This window comes from Manis javanica, chromosome 10 (genome assembly GCF_040802235.1).
Source record: "Manis javanica isolate MJ-LG chromosome 10, MJ_LKY, whole genome shotgun sequence".
Classification (NCBI taxonomy): domain Eukaryota; kingdom Metazoa; phylum Chordata; class Mammalia; order Pholidota; family Manidae; genus Manis; species Manis javanica.
In genome coordinates, this window is record NC_133165.1 from 2417664 (window position 1) to 2436466 (window position 18803).

Sequence of the window (18803 nt, forward strand, 5' to 3'; positions counted from 1 at the left end):
CCGGCGCTGATCTCATGGCACCGCCCCTCAGAATGACGCCACAAGCCTGGGCCAGGCTCCAAAGTCTGCCCGCCTTCTTCCAACAGTCGAGCGGCGGCGAGCTGCGGACGCGGCTATTCGTGCTGCTGTGGCGCCGCGAGTGCTGTGAAACGGTGAGTCGGCTCGGCAACCCCAAACGGCTTCCCGTGGAGCCCCTGGAGGCAAGGCTGGGTACGCGTAGCCCCTAGAGGATGGGGATGACCTCGGGCCGTGGACAACCCTCCCGCCCCCGCTCGCAGCGCCCGTGCGGTGCATGCCGGGCACTGTAGTCCTCCCGGCCCGCGGGGGGTGGGGCCTCGGGAACTCGGACGTACTACATCTCCCAGAGGCCTTTGGGTGGGCCGGGGGCGCGGTTTGCGCGCAAAGCCCCGCGGGGCTGAGGGTCTTGTGCCCCGAGCGCCTGGATCCGGCCCGTCTCGACGTTCGCTCGGCCTCGGGCGACCGGCCTTTCCAGGTAAAGGGACCCGGGGACGGCGCCGCGGGCCTGTCGCCTCCTTCTAGGACGCTGCGGCGGCCAGAGCGGCCCTCGGGGTTTTGACGTACGTCGCTGGCAGGGCCGGCCGCCCGCGGGTCTGCGGTGACAGCTCATGTAGGCCCGGGCGTAGGGCGTCGGGGCCTCAGGGCTGCCGGCCCGCCCCTGGGGTCCCGCTCATCACACCTGCCACATTCATAGGGAAGGTTGGGGAAATACCATCTCCAGTTTTCTGCAGAGGTGCTGTTTCCTCAAGGGAAAAGGGGGTCGGGAGGAGAGTCCGGGCGACAAAGAAGCCCCTGTTGAGCTCCACTGTGACCTTGGCAGGCCCCAGGGGCCCGGCGCGGCGCTCCCTCCGCCGCCCGCCCTGCTCGCGAACATGTGTAGGTATCCGCGCCGCTCGTGGCCGCACACGCCGGGGCAGGTGCAGAGGCAGTGACCTGGCCTGGCTTTGGGCCCAGCTTCATGCCATCGAGAACCTTGGTGTAGTTGGACTTGTGGCGTCATGCGAGTAGGTTTGGGCACTTGACTTGTTTGTGGTCGTGTGTTTCTGTTTTCCTTTAAATGTTCCCAGGAGGCCTCTCAACAGGTGTCAGGTAAGGAGCAAACGGCGCTTAGTTTCTCTAGTGGGCCTAAGACCCTCTGCGTAGGAATAACCTGGGCCCTTTTCGAAAGGGCGGATTCCTGGGGCTCATCCCCAGAGGTTCTGATTCAGCAGTTACGGGGTGTGGCCCAGGGCTCTGTTTAATAAGCTCCCCAGATAGTTTTCAGGCACCTTTGGGGCTGAGAACCTTCGTCCTGAAGGAGGCGGATGGAGGACCTGTGTCACAGCATTTGCAGGAGTTTTGTACGTCCTGGGGTCTGCTGCTGGCAGGGCAGCACCTAGCATGTGTGACCTCTCTCTTTGGTACTTTGTTTCTAACCCCCTGGCTGACCTAAGAGTTTGGCAGGAAGAATCATATCAGCTCTGCCTTGCCCTCTGCCCAACATTTAATTATGAAACATTTCATACATACTGAAAAGTTGAAGAAATTTTACACCGAATGCCTATAGAACACCACCTAGGATGTATAATGTTTGATTGTACTTTATCGCAAACTAGCCATCCAACCAGAAGTCCATCTATTTTGTCTATGTGTGTCACATAAGTTGTGGACATCAGTCTTCTCTCCCAAGCAGTTAAACATGCATATAATTAAGTCAAGTCTTAGAACTCTTCTTACTGTTTTTTAACTAACAGAAGCCCTGGGTATTTGAAAGTCTGCCTCTATCTCCCACGCTTGAGAAACTGAAGGCATTTGGAGGTTTTCCCATAGGAAAAAACCTATCGGCCTCTGGAACCAGGGAAGAACTTCACATGTGCGCTTACAAAGATTTGAAAACAGCAGACCATGGTTCTAGAATCACCCAAAGAGCAATGACATAGAGTAGCACTTTAGGGAACAAAATTCTTTTGAGGGGGGGCTAATGGAATGTGTCCAGCCAGCCAGGTTGCCCAGCAGATGTTAGTCATCAGCTTGTTCCTGCTCTTTACACTGTAAACTTGTTCGGTTTGAACCTGCTGGTTCTGTGTGTTTTCTGAAGCTCTGGGGAAACAGGGCTTTGACAAACTTTGAGTCCTTTGGGCCCAGGTACTTTGTTCTGTAGCCACAAACACCAACCTCTAACTCTTTTCATTTTCCTAAGAGGGAGAAAAGAGGTTCTGTGAAAACTTGTTTCCACTTTGAGAAACACTCATAGAGGACTTGGGGAAGTATGGCTGTTGGAATGACACTTCATACTGAAGTCTCTGTCCATAGAGGAGGGAGTCGTGCTGGTGAGATGGTGGCATGCAGTGGGAGCTCTGCAGAGAGGACTGACTCTTGGTGGGGAGGAGAGAGGAGAGCCAGGCTGGCAGTGGTGGGATGAGGTTTACTGTGTCCCCACAAAAGGACTGAGAAACAGAGTGCGTGGAATGGAAATGTGCCAGTTTCTAGGACGCTACGAAGGCTTCCATCTTATCTCTGCGCAGTTGGGACTGTTCCGGACTTGTCTCCCCGGGAGGTAGTAGAGGCTGCACTGCAGTTTGGTGCTACAGAGGAGAAGGGGCACCTGGCCTGGGGCCTGGAGCCCCACCTCTCCCTCTGAGAGGGCTGCTCATGCAGGGACACGCAGGTCTGGTCACTGTTGAGCCTGTGAACCTACCACCTCTCCTGCCCTGAGTCATCAAGCTCTGGTAATAATGGTGGCATCCTGGGACTGCCCAGACTCGGCTGGAGACCCTTCTGTCACTTCCAAGCTGTGTGACGAGGCGTTTGCCCTCCCAGAGCCTCACGTGCTGCATCTGTGAGAGGTGAGGAGTGACACAGGCCAGATGAAGACCTGTGTCCGCCGTAAATGTTGAAAAGGTTAGGGTCCCCTAACACTAGAAAAACTAAAAGCAATGTGAAACCATGCAGTGTGGGTGGGGTAAGGAAGTGCAGTGACGTACTGATTCTTGCCATGCAAGGGTCCCGATGTGTTTTGGTAATGTCAGATCATTTTTCCGAAAATATTTTTCAGCACCTCTTTGGCATTCCTGGTCTTTAGTGCTATGGAACCCTGCATGGTCTGACCACTGGGCGGTCAGCACCATCGATTCTTTCATAGGAAGTGTTATGAGGGTCCAGTAAAAACAATGTGCTGGATCTGTGATGTGTCCAAATAGGTGTTGATCCACTCTGGACCCACATCTATTCCAGTGCCTGCGTTTTTTCCTTCAAGGAGAAATAGAGGCCAGGGAAGGCAGAAATAGGTAGAGAAGGCTGAAAGGGCCTCCCAGGATGGGCTTAGAGGCGAGCCCTAGCCCTTCATTACTTCAGGAAGAAGAGTGCCAGCTGCCACAGTTCTGATTCCCATGAAGGGTCATAGCCGTACACGTCGGGAAACGGCAGGAATGGGCTATCCTCTGAGCAGGTGCCCTCTGCATGGTGGTGGTACAGGCGCTCTGTCCCACCCGGCAGAGCTCTCACCTCTGTCATCGCAGCAGCCCTGGGGGGTAGCACAGGCATGTCTCGCAGCTGAGGAAGCAGCAGGCGTTACTAAGTGACTTGCCCAGCATTGCCAAGTAATGGCAGAGCCGGGCTGCAGACTGAGCTCTCAGAACAGCAGGGCTGAAAGGTGCAGGGCTGAAGGAAACGTGGGCTCTCCCGGCCCCATCGTGAAAAGCTTCTATGGAGTGGACCGTGACTGGAGAAAGGGTTACTTTCCTGTCTGGATTTTTGCTGGAAACAAAGGCACTTTCATCAGGAAGCTAGTGTGCTGTGCCTTGACGGAGGCTGCTTTCCGACCCAGTGGCAGTGGACAGTGGGCGCCTGGGTTGGGAATAGCACAAGAACACCAGTTAAGTTGACCCAACCCTCATGGACTCAGTTACTCAACAAACCTGTGCCAGGGGTTGAGCAGGGCATAGGGATGCCAGTCGGAGGGTCCCAGTGCTCTGTGTAGAGAGGCGAGAGTGAGGGAGAAACCACAGGGAAGGCTCGGGTTTGCTCAGAGGCCGAGGGAAGGGGCTCTGAAAGTCCCCTTGGGAGGGAGGGGCGGGGTTCGTGTGCTTGGAGGAGGGTGGGTCACTGTCTGGGTTCACTGGAGTATAGTGTCCTGGGGAGATCTGGAACATGGCACCAAGGCAGGGCTTTCCCCTTAAGCTTCGACCAGTAGATGAGATACAGTGAGTCTGAGAGCTTTTCTAAACCACGGCATCAGCAGGCTTTGGCCGACACGTCAGGGTTTAAGGGACAGAGAAGAGTCTGGAACGCCTCTCAGACATGCATGTTGATGACCAGGATACTGCTAACTGAAACAGGGCCTGTAGAGTGGGGGAGAGCTCCTGCCAGAGTGCCAGCCAGGCCGTGTGACTGGTGCTCCTGTTCAGCCAGCATGTGACATGCTGCCTGGGGCTGTGGAGAGTCCTCTCCCCACCAGGAGCCTCCGGTCTGCCTGCGGAGGCTGGGCCCTTGGCCACAACTTTTCTCCCCTGTTATGATTCCATTGCCCCAGGCCTGACACCCCTGTCTCCCTTCCTACAGGGCCTACTGAGGGCCCTCTCGGTCCCTGAATCCCCCCTGGTGCCCTGACTCCCAGACCACCCCTCCTCTCACCTGGAGCCCTTGCTGTCATGAATTTTCATTCAGCTTTTCCAGAGCATGTTTTGTAAATTCTTAAGTGTGAGCTGGGTCCCAGATGGACCTGCAGTTCCCAGGGGGCAGAACTCCAAGGTGAGCAACTTCCAGACAGGGGCTTGTGAAATGTTGGCTGAATTAAGTAGTCAAGAATCTTAAGGCCTTTCAAACAGTTAGTGCTTGAGAGAGAAGAAAGGTAAGCACACTTGGATAGTGATGGCTCTGCTTCTCCTGGAACTAGAAGAATTCTGAGCTGCTCCAGGGAGAAGGTCTCATGCGGCCACCTCTCAGCTCTCGGGCTCCCAGGGCTTTCTGTGCCCCTTGAGGCCTGTGTCAAGCTCAGGTTATATATATGTCTGTGCATTTACCTCCTTTGCCTGGGGAGCATGTGAGCCACACTGTGGCCTGTTTCTCTGTGGCTCCAGTCAAACCGGCCAAAAAGAAACCTTGCCTGCTATAGGTGGGGGCTGGGTATGGAAGGGTTCCCCACCCCCAGCAGCTGCCCGTAGATGTCAAGACTTGTAGGAACCAGGCATGGTGCAGGAAGTGGTGAACCGTGGGTCAGCCTGATTTCCCGAGCCTTCCATCTCACTCAGAGTAGCAGTGGACACCCTTCAGTGGCCGGAGGGCCTGCCCATCTCCCCACACCCACCATGCACTCTCCCGGCACCCACTCTGTCCCAGCGACCACCCCAGGACTGTGTAGGCACACTCCAGGCCTCTGCACTTAACCTGTTTGCCTGGAGCTGGGCACATGGCTCATCCCGTTTTTGCCCAAATGCTCCCTGCTCCGAGAGGCCCTCTCTGCTTAAAATTGCTGCCCTGCACTCCCTCCCTCCCCTGCTCCTTGTCCTCCATGGCATGTATCTTCGTCTGGTGTACTGTATGTTCCACCTGTCCCTGTGTTTTGTAGCTCTCCATCCCCCGACTAGAATGTAAGCTCGATTAAAGCCAATGTTTTCCCTCGTCTACAGGGCCTAGGAACGTGTCTGGTGCACAGTGCATGCTTGGTATTTATGTGTTGAATAAAATCATACTTTATCTGCATTTCATCTGTCCCATCTTTCTAACGGCTGATAAAGACCTGAGCCATGGGGACCATAGTCTGTGTGTGCTCTGCAGGGAATACAGTTTGAATAGAGCTGAATTCCCAAGTGACCTTTGAGAGGTTAGGTTCTGTAGTCAGCTGGTAGAGCAGAGACCTACCTCATGGTCCAGCTGCCCTGTAAAGGCCTTGGGGTGCCTGTGTGCTCAGAGGCGTGGACACTTCACTTCGAGAGGCGAATAGGAACTGCACCCCTGAGAGAATGCGCAGGCTCCCATGTTCCGGTCCCCTCCCAAACCCTGCCCTCACCAAGAGAACAGCAGGGGCACTGGCCAGCTCACCGCAGTTGTTCTTTTTCCTGGGTACAGTGAAATGTAGGTGAACTTCCATGATGGAAACCCACTGTGGGAGGCACTTTGTTGGGAGTATAAGGTCCCACTCCAGCACATCTTGGAAAACATTTGGGGGAACATGTAAGAGGCAGGGCCGAGATCCGTGCAGTCAAAGCGTGCTGGGTTGGGTGTGGTCAGGATCCTCTCTGGGCGCCTGGCCCGGCCCCCAATCAGGGAGCAGCCAGAGGGGGGCGCTGCTTATCTTCCCCACCTCACCTCCAGCACTGCACCCTGCCCTGCCTTTGGGGGTGCTTAGGGACTGTACCCACTGGGCTCTAAGAGCACGCCGTTGAGTGAGGTCACTGCAGCTGCTGTTCTTCAGCCAGCAGTGCTCCGCATAGAGGAGTGAGAGAGTGCCCTGTAACGTGAGGGACACTCACCCCCTATTCTGAGGGAAGTAATGTATGGATGGGGACACTGAGCAGGTGAAGGCAGAAAGGCAAACTGCCGTCTCGGGAGCATAAAGGTTTGTTCCCTCACCATGGAATGGGGGGGTTGGGCAAGGCCTGCGGGCATTTGTGTCAGAAAGAAGTCTCTTCCAGCTGAGGGGCCGTGCCTCCGTAGTGGCCAAATGGCTTGGCCGCACTTAAGGATGAGGGTGGTACGTCTTGAGTGCAGATAAGTGATTAAAATAGAGTCAATCCAAAGATGGTCCATTTTGTGTCAGCTCAGTGAGGGCAGAGGCATAGGGTCTTTCCTTTTCAGGGCTCCTCTCTGATTCGCCGAAGTGATGGTTCTTTAGACTCATCATGCTTCTAAAATTACTTGGCCTTTTACTTACCAAGTCTTGCCTGTCCAACAGGTGCAGACGGCCTGTTCACTCACTAGTTGCAGCTCTGTTTTCGCCCCTTTGCTCCTCATTCCTCCTCCTGTCTGTTCTCCTCCTTCTGCGCCAACGTTAGACTGTGCAGAAGCCAAGCTCTTGAGCCCAGCCTTGCCTGGAGGTATCTGAGGGCTGGAGACCACAGGACAGTTAGAGGCCTGGCTTGTATTCCCAGCACTGGTGCCAGCTAGTGGCCTTGGGCAAGCCCTATAACCTCAGCTTTATCATGTGTCTTTTGGGATGTTTTTGCCTGCCTTCCTCTGCCTGGTGACCTCCTGCAGGCTCTGCAGGCAGGGTCCCTGAGGCCAGAACTACCTTGGATGGCCTTCACATTCCAACTACACGTCTACACCCTCGATTTTACTGGAACGCCGGGAGATGGCCTGCTATAGAGAACTGACTCACACGAGACCTATGTAAGGACCATACCTCCAATTTATGGGAGGAAGGCTGGCAAACAGCCCAGTCATTGGGCTTGCTCCTTGGAGCATTTCTTTTCCTATAGGTAAAACTAGATTATGGTCAGAGATACCTTCCTGGACAGAGGAAGAACACACATAAATTTAACACAATTATAGTGATTGTTTATATTTAACACAATTATAGTGATTATAGGGAGCTGCCCATCCTAGAGAAAGTAGAAACTATACATAAATAAAAAGTTTCTGTATGTGTTTTTATATATAAACAAATCATCCAAAATTTCATTACCCAGAGAAAACCACTCTTAACATTTGGTGTGTAATGTAACATATATGTAAATGTACACTTCTAAAGCGAAATCACTGCACATGGTACTTGCACAGTGCTACAGCAGAACTGTCTTCCTGTGGCCGTAGAAGTAGATGCTTGGGGGATGGTGAGTCCAGCCACACTGTATGGGTAAACCAGATGCATAACCAGTGCCTTTGGTTGAACATCAAGGCATTTTGATACATGCAGACATTTCTGCATGTGAATCTTTGCACACATGCTCATTTATCTCCAGGACAAACACCTTGAAATAGAGTTAATGAATCAAAAAGAATGTATAGGTAGCAAAACTGCCCTCCAGAGAAGTCGTACCGGCTCACTGCGCCGTGGGCAGTCAGGGCTGTGACACCCCAGCATGATGTCCGTGTGCAGTTAGTGTCATCACAGTTCCTAGAAGTCCTGCGACTTTTCAGTTTAGAACCAGTCTCCGAGTCCATCTGCCTTTCGGTTTTGCCTCTATGTTAGTTTTTTCTGGTGTGCTTCCCTTCTCATGTTCTGCTTGCATCTCCATAAATACATGCAATACAAACAGTTGTTTGTGTTTATTAAACACTGTGTGACAGGCTCTGCTCTCCATGCCTCATCACAACTCCAGTCAGTGGCTGCTGCCATTTCACACAAAGGAGAAAACAAACTGGAAAGCCGGGCAGCCGGCCTGCATGGGAACTGGTGCCTGGGTACCGGGAGGTGAAGATCTTGCCTTTCCAGCCTGACCTGTGACATCAGGGCCCACACATCACTGCGGAGGGACACAGGCAACGGCATATGGGGCCACTGGTTTAGGTTGATGTATTAGCTCTGCCGGGCCATGATACTGATCCGGTGGAGTGTGCTGGGCTGGTTTGGAGGAGAGCAGATAGATGGGAAAACTGCTTTCTGGTCCTTTCTGCATCTTAACTTTAGCTTGTTTTGAAGTTTTTAGAATTCCCAAGTCATTAGATACACTAGTGTTCAAGTGTAAAAATAAATGGTTCATGGCCACCAGTGATGTTATCTGAGGGAGGGTCATCTCTTTCTTCCCGCCTCCATCAGTAAGGACAATGGAAAATGGGCCACGTTCAGGATTTCCTGGTCCCTCCAGTGCTAGAACTTGGCAGCCCCAGGGCCGGCTCAGCGGATCCATGGCCTGCACACTGCAGAGGCCACGTGAGATGGAGAAAGCCGGGTCATTAGGAAGTCCATAATGGGAGTTTTTCAGTTACGCACCACTTGTTTACATACCTTCAGGCCTAAATAGCACTACATATTTTTAATGGTACTTGTTTTTTCTTCCTTGTTAGTAGTGAACTTGAAATTTACCAATCACAAGTAACTTCTGGCTAAGTATATTTGAGAATTTCTAGAGAACTAGCACTACTCTTTCTCTGATTATTGGGATTAGGTGTGCCTACATTTACCAGGAAACCCAAAGTAACTTACAGAAACAAGTTTGTTTTCCTCTCAAGTAGGAGAGGGGAAGTGGTCCCTCCCCCTGTTGGAAGGTGTCTCTGGTCATCCAGGGCCTGGGCCTTCGGTCGTCCTTAATACGGCCGCCAGGCCCAGGGTCATCTTATGGTCGGGCATGGCTGCTGGAGTTGTCACACCTGTGTTCCGGGCAGCAGATGGGAGGAGGGCAGGAGAGGGACCGCCGGGTTAGGCGGCTCCCCTTTCATCACTTTCCCGCAAGTCCCTGCATCACTGTGCTCGTGACTCACTGGCCAGAGCTCAGTCACGTGGTCACAGGCACCCACCAGAGGGACTAGGAACATCTGAGGGTATTGCTGCCCTGCCTAAAAGTGGCATTCTGTGGCCCAAGTGGGGAAACCAAAGCTCAGAGAGACAAAGTAACTTGTCCAGGGTCAGACAGTCTGTTGGTAGTGGGCAGGATGCTGGTGAACCCTATGCTTTCAAAACTTCATTGCTGGTTGAGAAAGGAAGTTGACATCTTTGTTCCCAAAGGTTGGGTGGTTGGGAGGCACCACTCAGAGAGCGGGCTGAGAAAGACAAGGGTTGCCTGGGGTCCTGCCATGGGGGTGTTGTGGGCTGCCTGGCACTGTGGTCCTCGTCCTGCCTGCTGGCCCAGGTCCTCCACAGGGATCCGAGGTCTGCGCGCTCTGGCAGAGCAGCCCCTTGGTACTCGCACCAGCTCCAGGCTGTGCAGCCTCCTTCCTGAGGTCCGCCCTGCTGCTTACTCCCCTGCCCTCTCCTTTGCCTGCTGGTGTCAGTAACTCCACCTCTTCCTTCCGGCTTGCTGGAGAGGTCACACTTTGTAATTAGTTTCAGGGCTTTGGGTGTGATTTTGTTGGGGAAACATTGGGTATTTTCCTTGATTCTTGTCCCCACCGCAACAAAGATTTGAAGGGCAAAGACAGAGCAGTGAAGCAGAGTGAAAGTTTTATTTAGTTACTTAGAGAGAAAAAGTGCAGCAGGCGACCTCAGGGAGGAGAGGCACCTTGAAAGGTTTAAGTTTTATTGAAAGAAAGAAAGTCTACGCACTTAGAAAGTGCAGGTGACCCCAGAGAGAGGAGCACCCTGAAGGGTTGGGGGTTCTCTCCTTTAGGATTCTTCAGGAATGTGACCAAGGGCTGGGGGTGCAGACTTGTTAAGTGGTCCTGAATATTTAAAATTAACTTAACACAAGAAATTTACGGCTCTGATTTCTCCCTGAGATACAGACTTCTTGGTCTGGGAGTTTTCAAACAAGACTGCCTGCCCAGCAGCCCCCGAGGTGGGCTGAGTTGTTATTGTCTGTTTGCTAAAGAGTATGTTAAGAATATTACTTCTTAACTTCCTGGGTTTTAAAATGCAATCTCATCTTTAAGATGGAATATTTCTTGCTTTTACTCTGTTGTTTATGGCTGGGCTTGCTTGCCAAATTAATTGCCCAGGTTGTAAATTACTTGATTAGGGGCTGCAGGAGGAAAAAACAGCATATAGGTTAAGTTAAACAATGAGCTGGGCCTGCGTGATTAACACAATAAAGATACAGGCTCTGCTGAGGTACCCTCCTTTATCTGGGGAATATTCAAACATTCCAGGCCAAGGTGGTACTGGCTTTTGGAGCTTTAACTCATTAACTCTGGGGCTTTTTTAGTGGGCTTTCCTGGCCTTATTCTCTTTCCACCCTGCTCATACCTGTTTTCCTGCCTAACAATTTTAATGCCTGTCTCCTCAATGGTAAGCTTATGGAAGGCAGGCCTCTCACTCCCTGCCACTTCCCCAGCCTGAACCTGGCACAAAGTTGATGATATGTAACTGTCAGGAATAGACAGGTGGTTATTCCAAGAGAAAGCACTGTCTCCCTTCTGAGGGCCTCTGGTAAATGACCACCACACAGACTGTTATTAAGCCCACCCCTGGGGATTTGGGAGAATAGGACAATATGTAGCATTGCCAAGGAGTCAGCGGCCGTCTCTGGTAAATCAGTTGTAGCGACACCTCACACTGCCTGGTCCTTCCATGGCTTGTCCACATTCGTGTCTCAGTTCTCACACAGCCTCCAGGGCAGGCAGGCAGGGTGTGGACAGTGAAGCCACATGTGGGCCAGGACTCCTGTGAAGAGATGTGTCCCACAGGCCTGCATGCTCAGCAGGGGCTAAGTGTGCCGCCCCTCCTGTCCTCTGGGCGCCTCCTTTGTTCAGCAGGTGGGTGACTGTTGACAAGGCAGAAAGCTGCCTCCCGGTTTCCCTAGCAAAGCCTGAAGGCCTAATCCTGGCCAGATGCCTGGAAGCTGCCTTCTGAGGCCGAGTTGCCCCTCTGAGGCCATTTGGCATCCTGGTGCCATGGTGCCTTGACGGTGAGGCCGTCTGGGGAGAGGCAGCAGGCAGGCCAGCCCAGCCCTGGGACTCCCAGTCCTGCAGCTGCTCCTCCCCAGGGGCATTACTGCCCACGGAGCTCTAAGGCAGCTGCCTGAAACAAGAGGTGGCCCTTAACGAGGACTGCTAGTCTCTCTTCCTTTCCTAAAAATGTCTCAGGAGTCCCACAGAGCGAGCAGTCTCACCCTGGCTGTGCCACAGATGAACTCTGCCGGGCCGAGCTGCTCAGGCTGGGCTTGATTACAAGCCCCTGAGAACCCCGGGGAGCACATGCCCGATTCCCACAGTTGCAGGAGCAGAAGCCACTGTGGCAGAGGCATCAGTGCCTGTTTTGTTCTCCTTCCCTTTGGAAGTTGTTCATAATACATAATGACACAGCAGGTGCCATTTTCTGATGAGACTGGTGTGTGATGAGCATTCTGTGCTGCTCCTGCATTTTGTCAACACCTTGCTTTATTTATTTATTTATTTTGCTATCATTAATGTACAATTACATGAGCAGCATTACGGTTTCTAGACTCCCTCCGTTACCAAGTCCCCACCACACACCCCGTTACAGTCACTGTCCATCAGCGTAGTAAGATGCTGTGGAATCACTACCTGTCCTCTCTGTCAACACTTTGTCTTGCTCCAACCTGAGAGTTGCACATGATTCCCCATTAACAAACAGGAAACGGAGGCTCAGCAAGGTCGTGCAGTCAGGAAGTGGTGGAGCAGGGTTTGAACTAGGCTGGTGTTCCACTGAAGCGTTGCACACTGCAGCAGTCACGTTCCTGGGCCGGGGCCTTGGTGCAGCAATAGCAAGCTCAAAGGCTTACCGGGATGGCCTGCTCCTAGTCTCTCTGGTTGTGGGGCCCTGACCCTGCTTACGGTCTGCGGGGTTCCTCTAGCATAGTGGTTCTGGACAGGAGATGGACAGTTAGCCTCCTAGAGGCTTCTTGAGACCTTCCCAGGGGCTGAAGGTCAGAACTATTTGTACGACAACACTAAGAAGTTATCAGTTACATTGCCTTTTTTCATGGTGTTGGTATTTGCATTGGCAGTGAAGCAGTGGGGAACGAAACTACTGCCGGGCTTAGGTCATCCGAAGGCAGTGGCATAAACTGTGCTAGTCATTGTTTTAATGTGTTCACCACATACACACACACACACACACACACACATACACGAGTTTCACTTACGAAAAAGCAGTAAAAAAATTTAATCTTACTAAATCTTGATCCTCAAGTTCACATCCCATGTGGTGAAATCTGCGTCACACATTAAGGATGAATGCTTCAAGGAAATGCATGCATACAGTTGTGTGAGTTGCCGGCTGAGCTAGCTTTTATGTGGAACGCCATATTTATTTAAAAGAAGAAATGACACACAAACGTTGGTTACTCAGACTTGGGGATATAGCAGCCATTTTCTTGAAAATGAACAAAGTGAGCCTGCTGCTTCAAGGAAAACATGTGACTGTTATGTCTTTTGCCAATGAAATCTGTTATTCTCTTTTTTTACTAATGATAAAACAAGCTTTCAAATGAAAATTAGGATTTTGGAAAACTTGTAACAGCTACTGTGAGTTTTGACAGCTTCCTAATAGTGACAAGATTGGTGGTGATATTAACAATTTTTTTAGGGTGATTTTATATAAGGAGATCTGCATAACTGTGAACCATTATTTTCCAGATGACCCATGCATGCTGTTACAAAACCATGCATGTGTAAAAGATCCATCCAAATCAAGGTAGACCAATGAATTTTAATGTTAACAAGAGTGGGAAAAATTCATTGTCAAGGATTCAGATTCCATATCACAACTAACCTTTAAGAAACCACCACTTGTTAGTGATTCTATAGCATCTTAGTATGCTGATGGGTAGTGACTGTAATGGGGTATGTGGGGGGAACCTGATGATGGGGGGAGTCTAGTAAACATAATGTTGATCATGTAATTGTAGATTAATGATACCAAAAAAAAAAAGAAACCACCACTTGTCAAGTTTGGGTATAGTGTTGAAGAACACCCACAGTGATCTGATTTGTTCTAATCCCCTCCCTTTTCCAAATTGTTGTCTACGGGAGGCCATAGTGTATCTTCATATTCTTCAACCAAAACAACCTATCACAGCAGATAGATGGAGAAGCAGCTGTGAGAATCCAGCTGTCTTCTCTTAAGCCAGACATTTGAAAGGTTTGTAAGAATGTGAAGCAATGCCAGTCTTCTCAGTAGTTGTTTTAGAAAGTAGTTATTTTTAAAATTTATCTGTTAACATGTAATGAGTTTATCATTATTTTTTAATGAAATAAAACTTTTTAATATTCTTCACTTTTGATTTCTAATATGACAAACATTGATATAACTCAAAAAAGCAAAACTTTTTTGGGATCCTCAGTAATTGAATAGAAATAAGGTCCTGAGACCAAAGTTTTGAGAACCACTGTGCCAGCAGACTGTGGGGGACACTGATGTCAGTCTCCTCTGAATGCCGTCCTCTCCTTTCATCTCCGCCTCATCCCCGCCCCGCCCTTCAGGAGCACACACTTGGGGCAGATGGGCCGGGATGAAACCCCCTGTCCTCTCAGCCTGGCCCTTCCTCCAGAGGGGGATGTAGGTGTATGTCCTCCAAGGCCCTGTCTGGGGTGGGAGACGTCACAGGGGTGGGACAGTTTGTGTTTGGCAGCATGGTTGTAGCCAGTGAGAAGCATATCGTGCCAGTGGTCCTGGCCTTGCCACCTCCCACAGGGAGCCAGCCTGGACTGCCTTAGGCTGCTTCCAGACGGCCCAGCTCTGGCCCTGCGTCCACAGCTCCTCTGCAGAGGGTGATGCTGAGCAGCTGGGAGCAGAGCTGAGCAGACCGCCAGAGGCATTTCCCAGGGCCTCTGAGTCTTGTGCCTTTGACTCCTCCCTGGGACATGGGGAGACCCCATCCCTCCTCCCTCTGTCACCAGGAATCAAAGCTGCCCATCACTGACCTGTCCTGAAACTATTCTCAAATTTTTATTTTTCATCATGCAAATAAAATACAAATGCCTTCTCATTGTTTTAAAAAATGTACAATGGAGGAAAGCCTTGTCTTTCTTCACTGTGGCTGCCAGGTTCCCCAAAAGACCCAGGCTCAGGGTCAGCAACCCACACAAGGTCTCAGGATTCAAGGCCACGGCTGTCTGACTTCCAAACTCCCAACTCTTCCCATGCTCACCCTATTTTCCCATTAATTGGCAGTATGGCAGGCAAATCCTTGCACCTCTGAATGGGAGCAGGGGCAGGGTCTTGGGTTCCTGCCATCCTGGCCCCACGCTGGAAGACTGTCCTTTCCTCAGAGCTGTCATGTTCCTCAGTGGCTGTTGGTTGATTGTATTGGACGCACATGGCCTGGGTGTTGGGGTTGTGGGGCTGTGAGGCAGTTTTGCTTGATTTCATGGCCACATACCGTAAAACCCATAGCAGGCATCTCAGAAGGTCATTTCCATCCTCACATCTGGGAAGGCTTCCCTGGCCCCTCCCAGCTCCTCAGGAGAGGGGCTGAGGGCACAGCTGTGTGCAGGGGAAGGGAGGGGCCAAAGCTGTACTTTCAACAATGGGGTGCAGAACAGTTTCCATTTGTTTACTGCACCTCTGCCAAGGCTGCTGATTCTGTCCCGACATCAGATGGCACTGGATTCCTCTCAACTGAGGGTAGCTGTGAAGTGGCTTTGCAGAAAGTGCCTGGTCCTGTGCCTGGGAGAACTGTTTACTGTCCCACCACCCCTAGGTGCTTGGTGCTCTTGGGAAGGTGAGATGAAGTTACACGTGGGCGTGGGCAGGCATGGGCCCACAGACAGACGTGGAGACAGGCTTCATTTCAGTTTAAGGTGACCTGAGTAAGTCCTGCCTACATAAAAGCTTGGTGGGTACTAGGATGTGCTGGTCGTGGACATGGGCCAGATTGGGCCCCAAGTGGCCCTGTTTTGTTCCCCGGTGGACTGAGGGGCACACACAGACCCACTGTCACTTCTCTGCCCCATAGGGGTCCCAGAGATCACTCATGACCTCCCTCTCCTGGACACATCACCTCCCATCCCATGAGTTCCCCTAAATCTGTCTCCAGCTCCCCTGAGTCTCATGGGGCAGGACACGGCCCTTTCCATACTGTGGGTCTTGTTGCTGATCCCCTCAAGGAAACAGCCTGTGCTATGAACATAGTGAACAGCGTCAGGCAGATGTGAGCTCATGACATATATTGGAGCCCTCAAGGGCTTTCTCAAAAGTCTGGAGCTTTTAAATGAAAAATGAACACATGGGACTACATCAAACTAAAAAGCTTCTGTACAGCAAAGGACACCATCAACAGAACAAAAAGGCATCCTACGGTATGGGAGAATATATTCATAAATGACAGATCTGATAAGGGGTTGACATACAAAATATATAAAGAGCTTATGCACCTCAACAACGAAAAACCAAATAACCTGATTAAAAAATGGGCAGAGGATATGAACAGACAGTTCTCCAAAGAAATTCAGCTGGCCAACAGGCACATGAAAAGATGCTCCACATCACTAATTATCAGGGAAATGCAAATTAAAACCACAATGAGATATCACCTCACACCAGTTAGGATGGCCAGTATCAAAAAGACTAAGAACAACAAATGCTGGCAAGGATGCGGAGAAAGGGGAGCCCTCCTACACTGCTGGTGGGAATGTAAGCTAGTCCAACCATTGTGGAAAGCAATATGGAGGTTCCTCAAAAAACTAAAAATAGAAATACCATTTGACCCGGGAATTCCACTCCTAGGAATTTACCCAAAGAATATAATTTCTCAGATTCAAAAAGACATATGCACCCCTATGTTTATTGTAGCACTATTTATGGAAGCAATGTAAGTGTCTATCAGTAAATGGATAAAGAAAAGTTGGTACATATACACAATGGAATACTTTTCAGCCATAAGAAAGAAACAAATCCTACCATTTGCAACAACATGGATGGAGCTAGAGGGTATTATGCTCAGTGAAATAAGCCAGGCGGAGAAAGACAAGTACCAAATGATTTCACTCATCTGTGGAGCATAACAACGAAGCAAAAACTGAAGGAACAAAACAGCAGCAGACTCACAGACTCCAAGAAGGGACTAGCGGTTACCAAAGGGGGGGGGGGGGGGGGGGGGGTGGGGAGGGAGGGAGAAGGGGATTGAGGGGTATTAGGATTGACACACATGGTGTGTGTGGGGTCATGGGGAAGACAGTGTGGCACAGAGAGGACAAATAGTGACTGTGGCATCTTACTACACTGATGGACAGTGACTGCAATGGGGTATGGGGGGGACACGATAATATGGGTGAATGTAGTAACCACATTGTTTTTTCATGTGAAACCTTCATAAGAGTGTGTATCAATAATACCTTAAGAAAAAAAAAAAGTCTGGAGCTTTCTAACTCCAGCCACCTGCCCTATGCTGCCGCCCTGCCCCAGCAAAGGTCAGGACTGTTCCTTCCAGGCCGGGCTTCAACCTGAAAATGCAGTCGGGGGGATGCTGATCCTTTGTCAATCTGAGCCTTGAAGCCCCTGTGACAGAGTGCCATCCAGTAACCCAGCCTCTGTCCTGTACACTTTCCAGAGCGCCTAGTTCCAACCCATACTTCCAGGGTTGGTCTGAAGACAGTTAATACTTGTTCAGGGTGTGGCACGGTATAGCACCCATCACAGACACCCAGAGAGTGTCCCGTTTCTTCAGATGGGCTAGAATTACTGCTCCTCAAGGTTTTCACGCAGGAACATCTGGATTTCTGCAGTCCCACAGGGCTTGCAAGAGATGCATTCCTAGAATACAGCCTCTGCTGGGTGTGACTGTGGCTACACCTTGCTGAGCCTCTGACAATGGTGCCAGTGTTGTTAAACTCACCAAAGGACTTCATTTAAGAATTTTCCTTCTCATTAAATGTGCTTTGGCTGACAGAGAACATCTCTGCCCCAATGCTCGTGGGTGAGTCCGGACGAGTGAGGCACTCCTGAGCCTGTGGCAGAGGGGTCTGAGCTCCGACATCCCAGGTGCCTGGCTGGCTGGCCAGTGCTGAGTGGTCAGCTGGGTCTCTAGCTCTGTTCTGAGATAATGTATTTGTATTTTACTATGATGTTGAATGGGTTATACATTTGCATCCACAAAATGAAGATGTGTAAAGAGGTGTACTGCGTAAAGGTCTGTGGGCCCCCAGAAGAGCTGCTGGATCAGCTTGTGATACAGGTTCGTGGTGGTTTTGAGACACTTCACAATTCATGGCTACATCTAAACAGGAGGCGGGCGGAGAGGCCTGTTGGAAGTGCTAGACCATCCCTGTGGCCTCCCCAGGACCCCAGGGTCTGTGCTCCCTTCTTTAACTTTAGCCTCTTTGTAAGCAGCGCTCTACTGCCTGCCCAAGAAAGTTGCTGAGGCTACAAGAGCAGATTCCACTTTTGCAACTGTAGCTTTATTTGAACAGAGTGCCTTTTTATTGGAAAACTGCCTTGCTTTTTGGATGTGATTTTTTTTTAAATCACTGAATTCTTATAGTTTCTACCACATCTTAGACAATGCAGTTTCGTGGGAGTGCACATTTGGTTTTATATTGGGAGGCACTGGGAGAACTAGGGTTTGAATTCTGGAAATCCTCACGAGCCATTTTTCAGAAACCTCCTTCATATTGGAGGGGCCTGCCCCCGTCTCTGTGGGCTCTGGGAGGCAGCTGGAGGAGGGGTGTGGGTGTGGGGCGGAGAGGACAGAGGGAGGAGCAGCAGAGCCCTGCTCAAGGGGAGCGGCCGAGGAACCGGCAGTAATGCGCTAAGTGCCTGGAGGGGAAGCAGGCTTGCAGGGGTAGGCATCAGAGGGCTGCTCAGGGTGGGTGGACGTCAAGGGAGGCTTGTGCCATCGTGACGGAATTCCAGAAGTGTAATTCCTGTGCTGTAGGAGACTGGAATTAATTTAGTGATTCTGACGCAGAGGCAGGCCTGCATTCTGAGGTGGTGTGTGTGTGTGCTGCGGGACCACCCAGGCAGGTTCTTTCCTCCTGGAACCTGAAGGTGCTCAAGCGACCTGCCAACACAATCCACCTTTCTTTCCGGCCTGCTTGGTGCATCCCAGGGCCTGGCCAGTCCCCTGGTGAGCTGGGGCTTCACTCTGAACAGTGGTGCCACCCAGAGTCATCCCAGAAGGGTGTCAGATGGGAGCAGGTGCCAGCCCGTTTTCTAACACACAGACAAGGGCCTCTCTGAGAAAAGCTGCCCTTCACTCCCGTTTGCAGGGAGTGGCTTTGGCAAGGGCCGCGAGGCCTCACTCGTACAGCCAGCCCGCCTGCAAGGGGACCTTCTGTGATGTCCTCTGGAACCCTGCTGCTGCCCAGTC

At 51.1% G+C, this 18803-nt stretch overlaps 2 protein-coding genes across 3 annotated transcripts in view; one reads left to right on the top strand and one right to left on the bottom strand.

Moving 5' to 3' along the window:
- Positions 1 to 18803, top strand: part of CDIP1 (cell death inducing p53 target 1) — a 23215-nt gene continuing 4412 nt past the window's right edge. Inside the window, exon 1 of one of the 2 annotated variants that reach the window (XM_017664994.3) lies at positions 1 to 152. The gene's annotated coding sequence lies outside the window, so the exon portion shown is untranslated. Of the gene's footprint in view, positions 153 to 385; positions 494 to 18803 lie in introns of those variants that run through there. The other variant, XM_017664993.3, reaches the window with a different exon arrangement.
- The window catches only part of HMOX2 (heme oxygenase 2), a 21468-nt gene continuing 8691 nt past the window's right edge, over positions 6027 to 18803 (bottom strand). Inside the window, exon 5 of the mRNA XM_037014615.2 lies at positions 6027 to 7042. Coding sequence (XP_036870510.2) covers positions 6945 to 7042 — 98 coding nt within the window. The 3' untranslated portion in view covers positions 6027 to 6944. The remainder of the gene's footprint in view (positions 7043 to 18803) is intronic.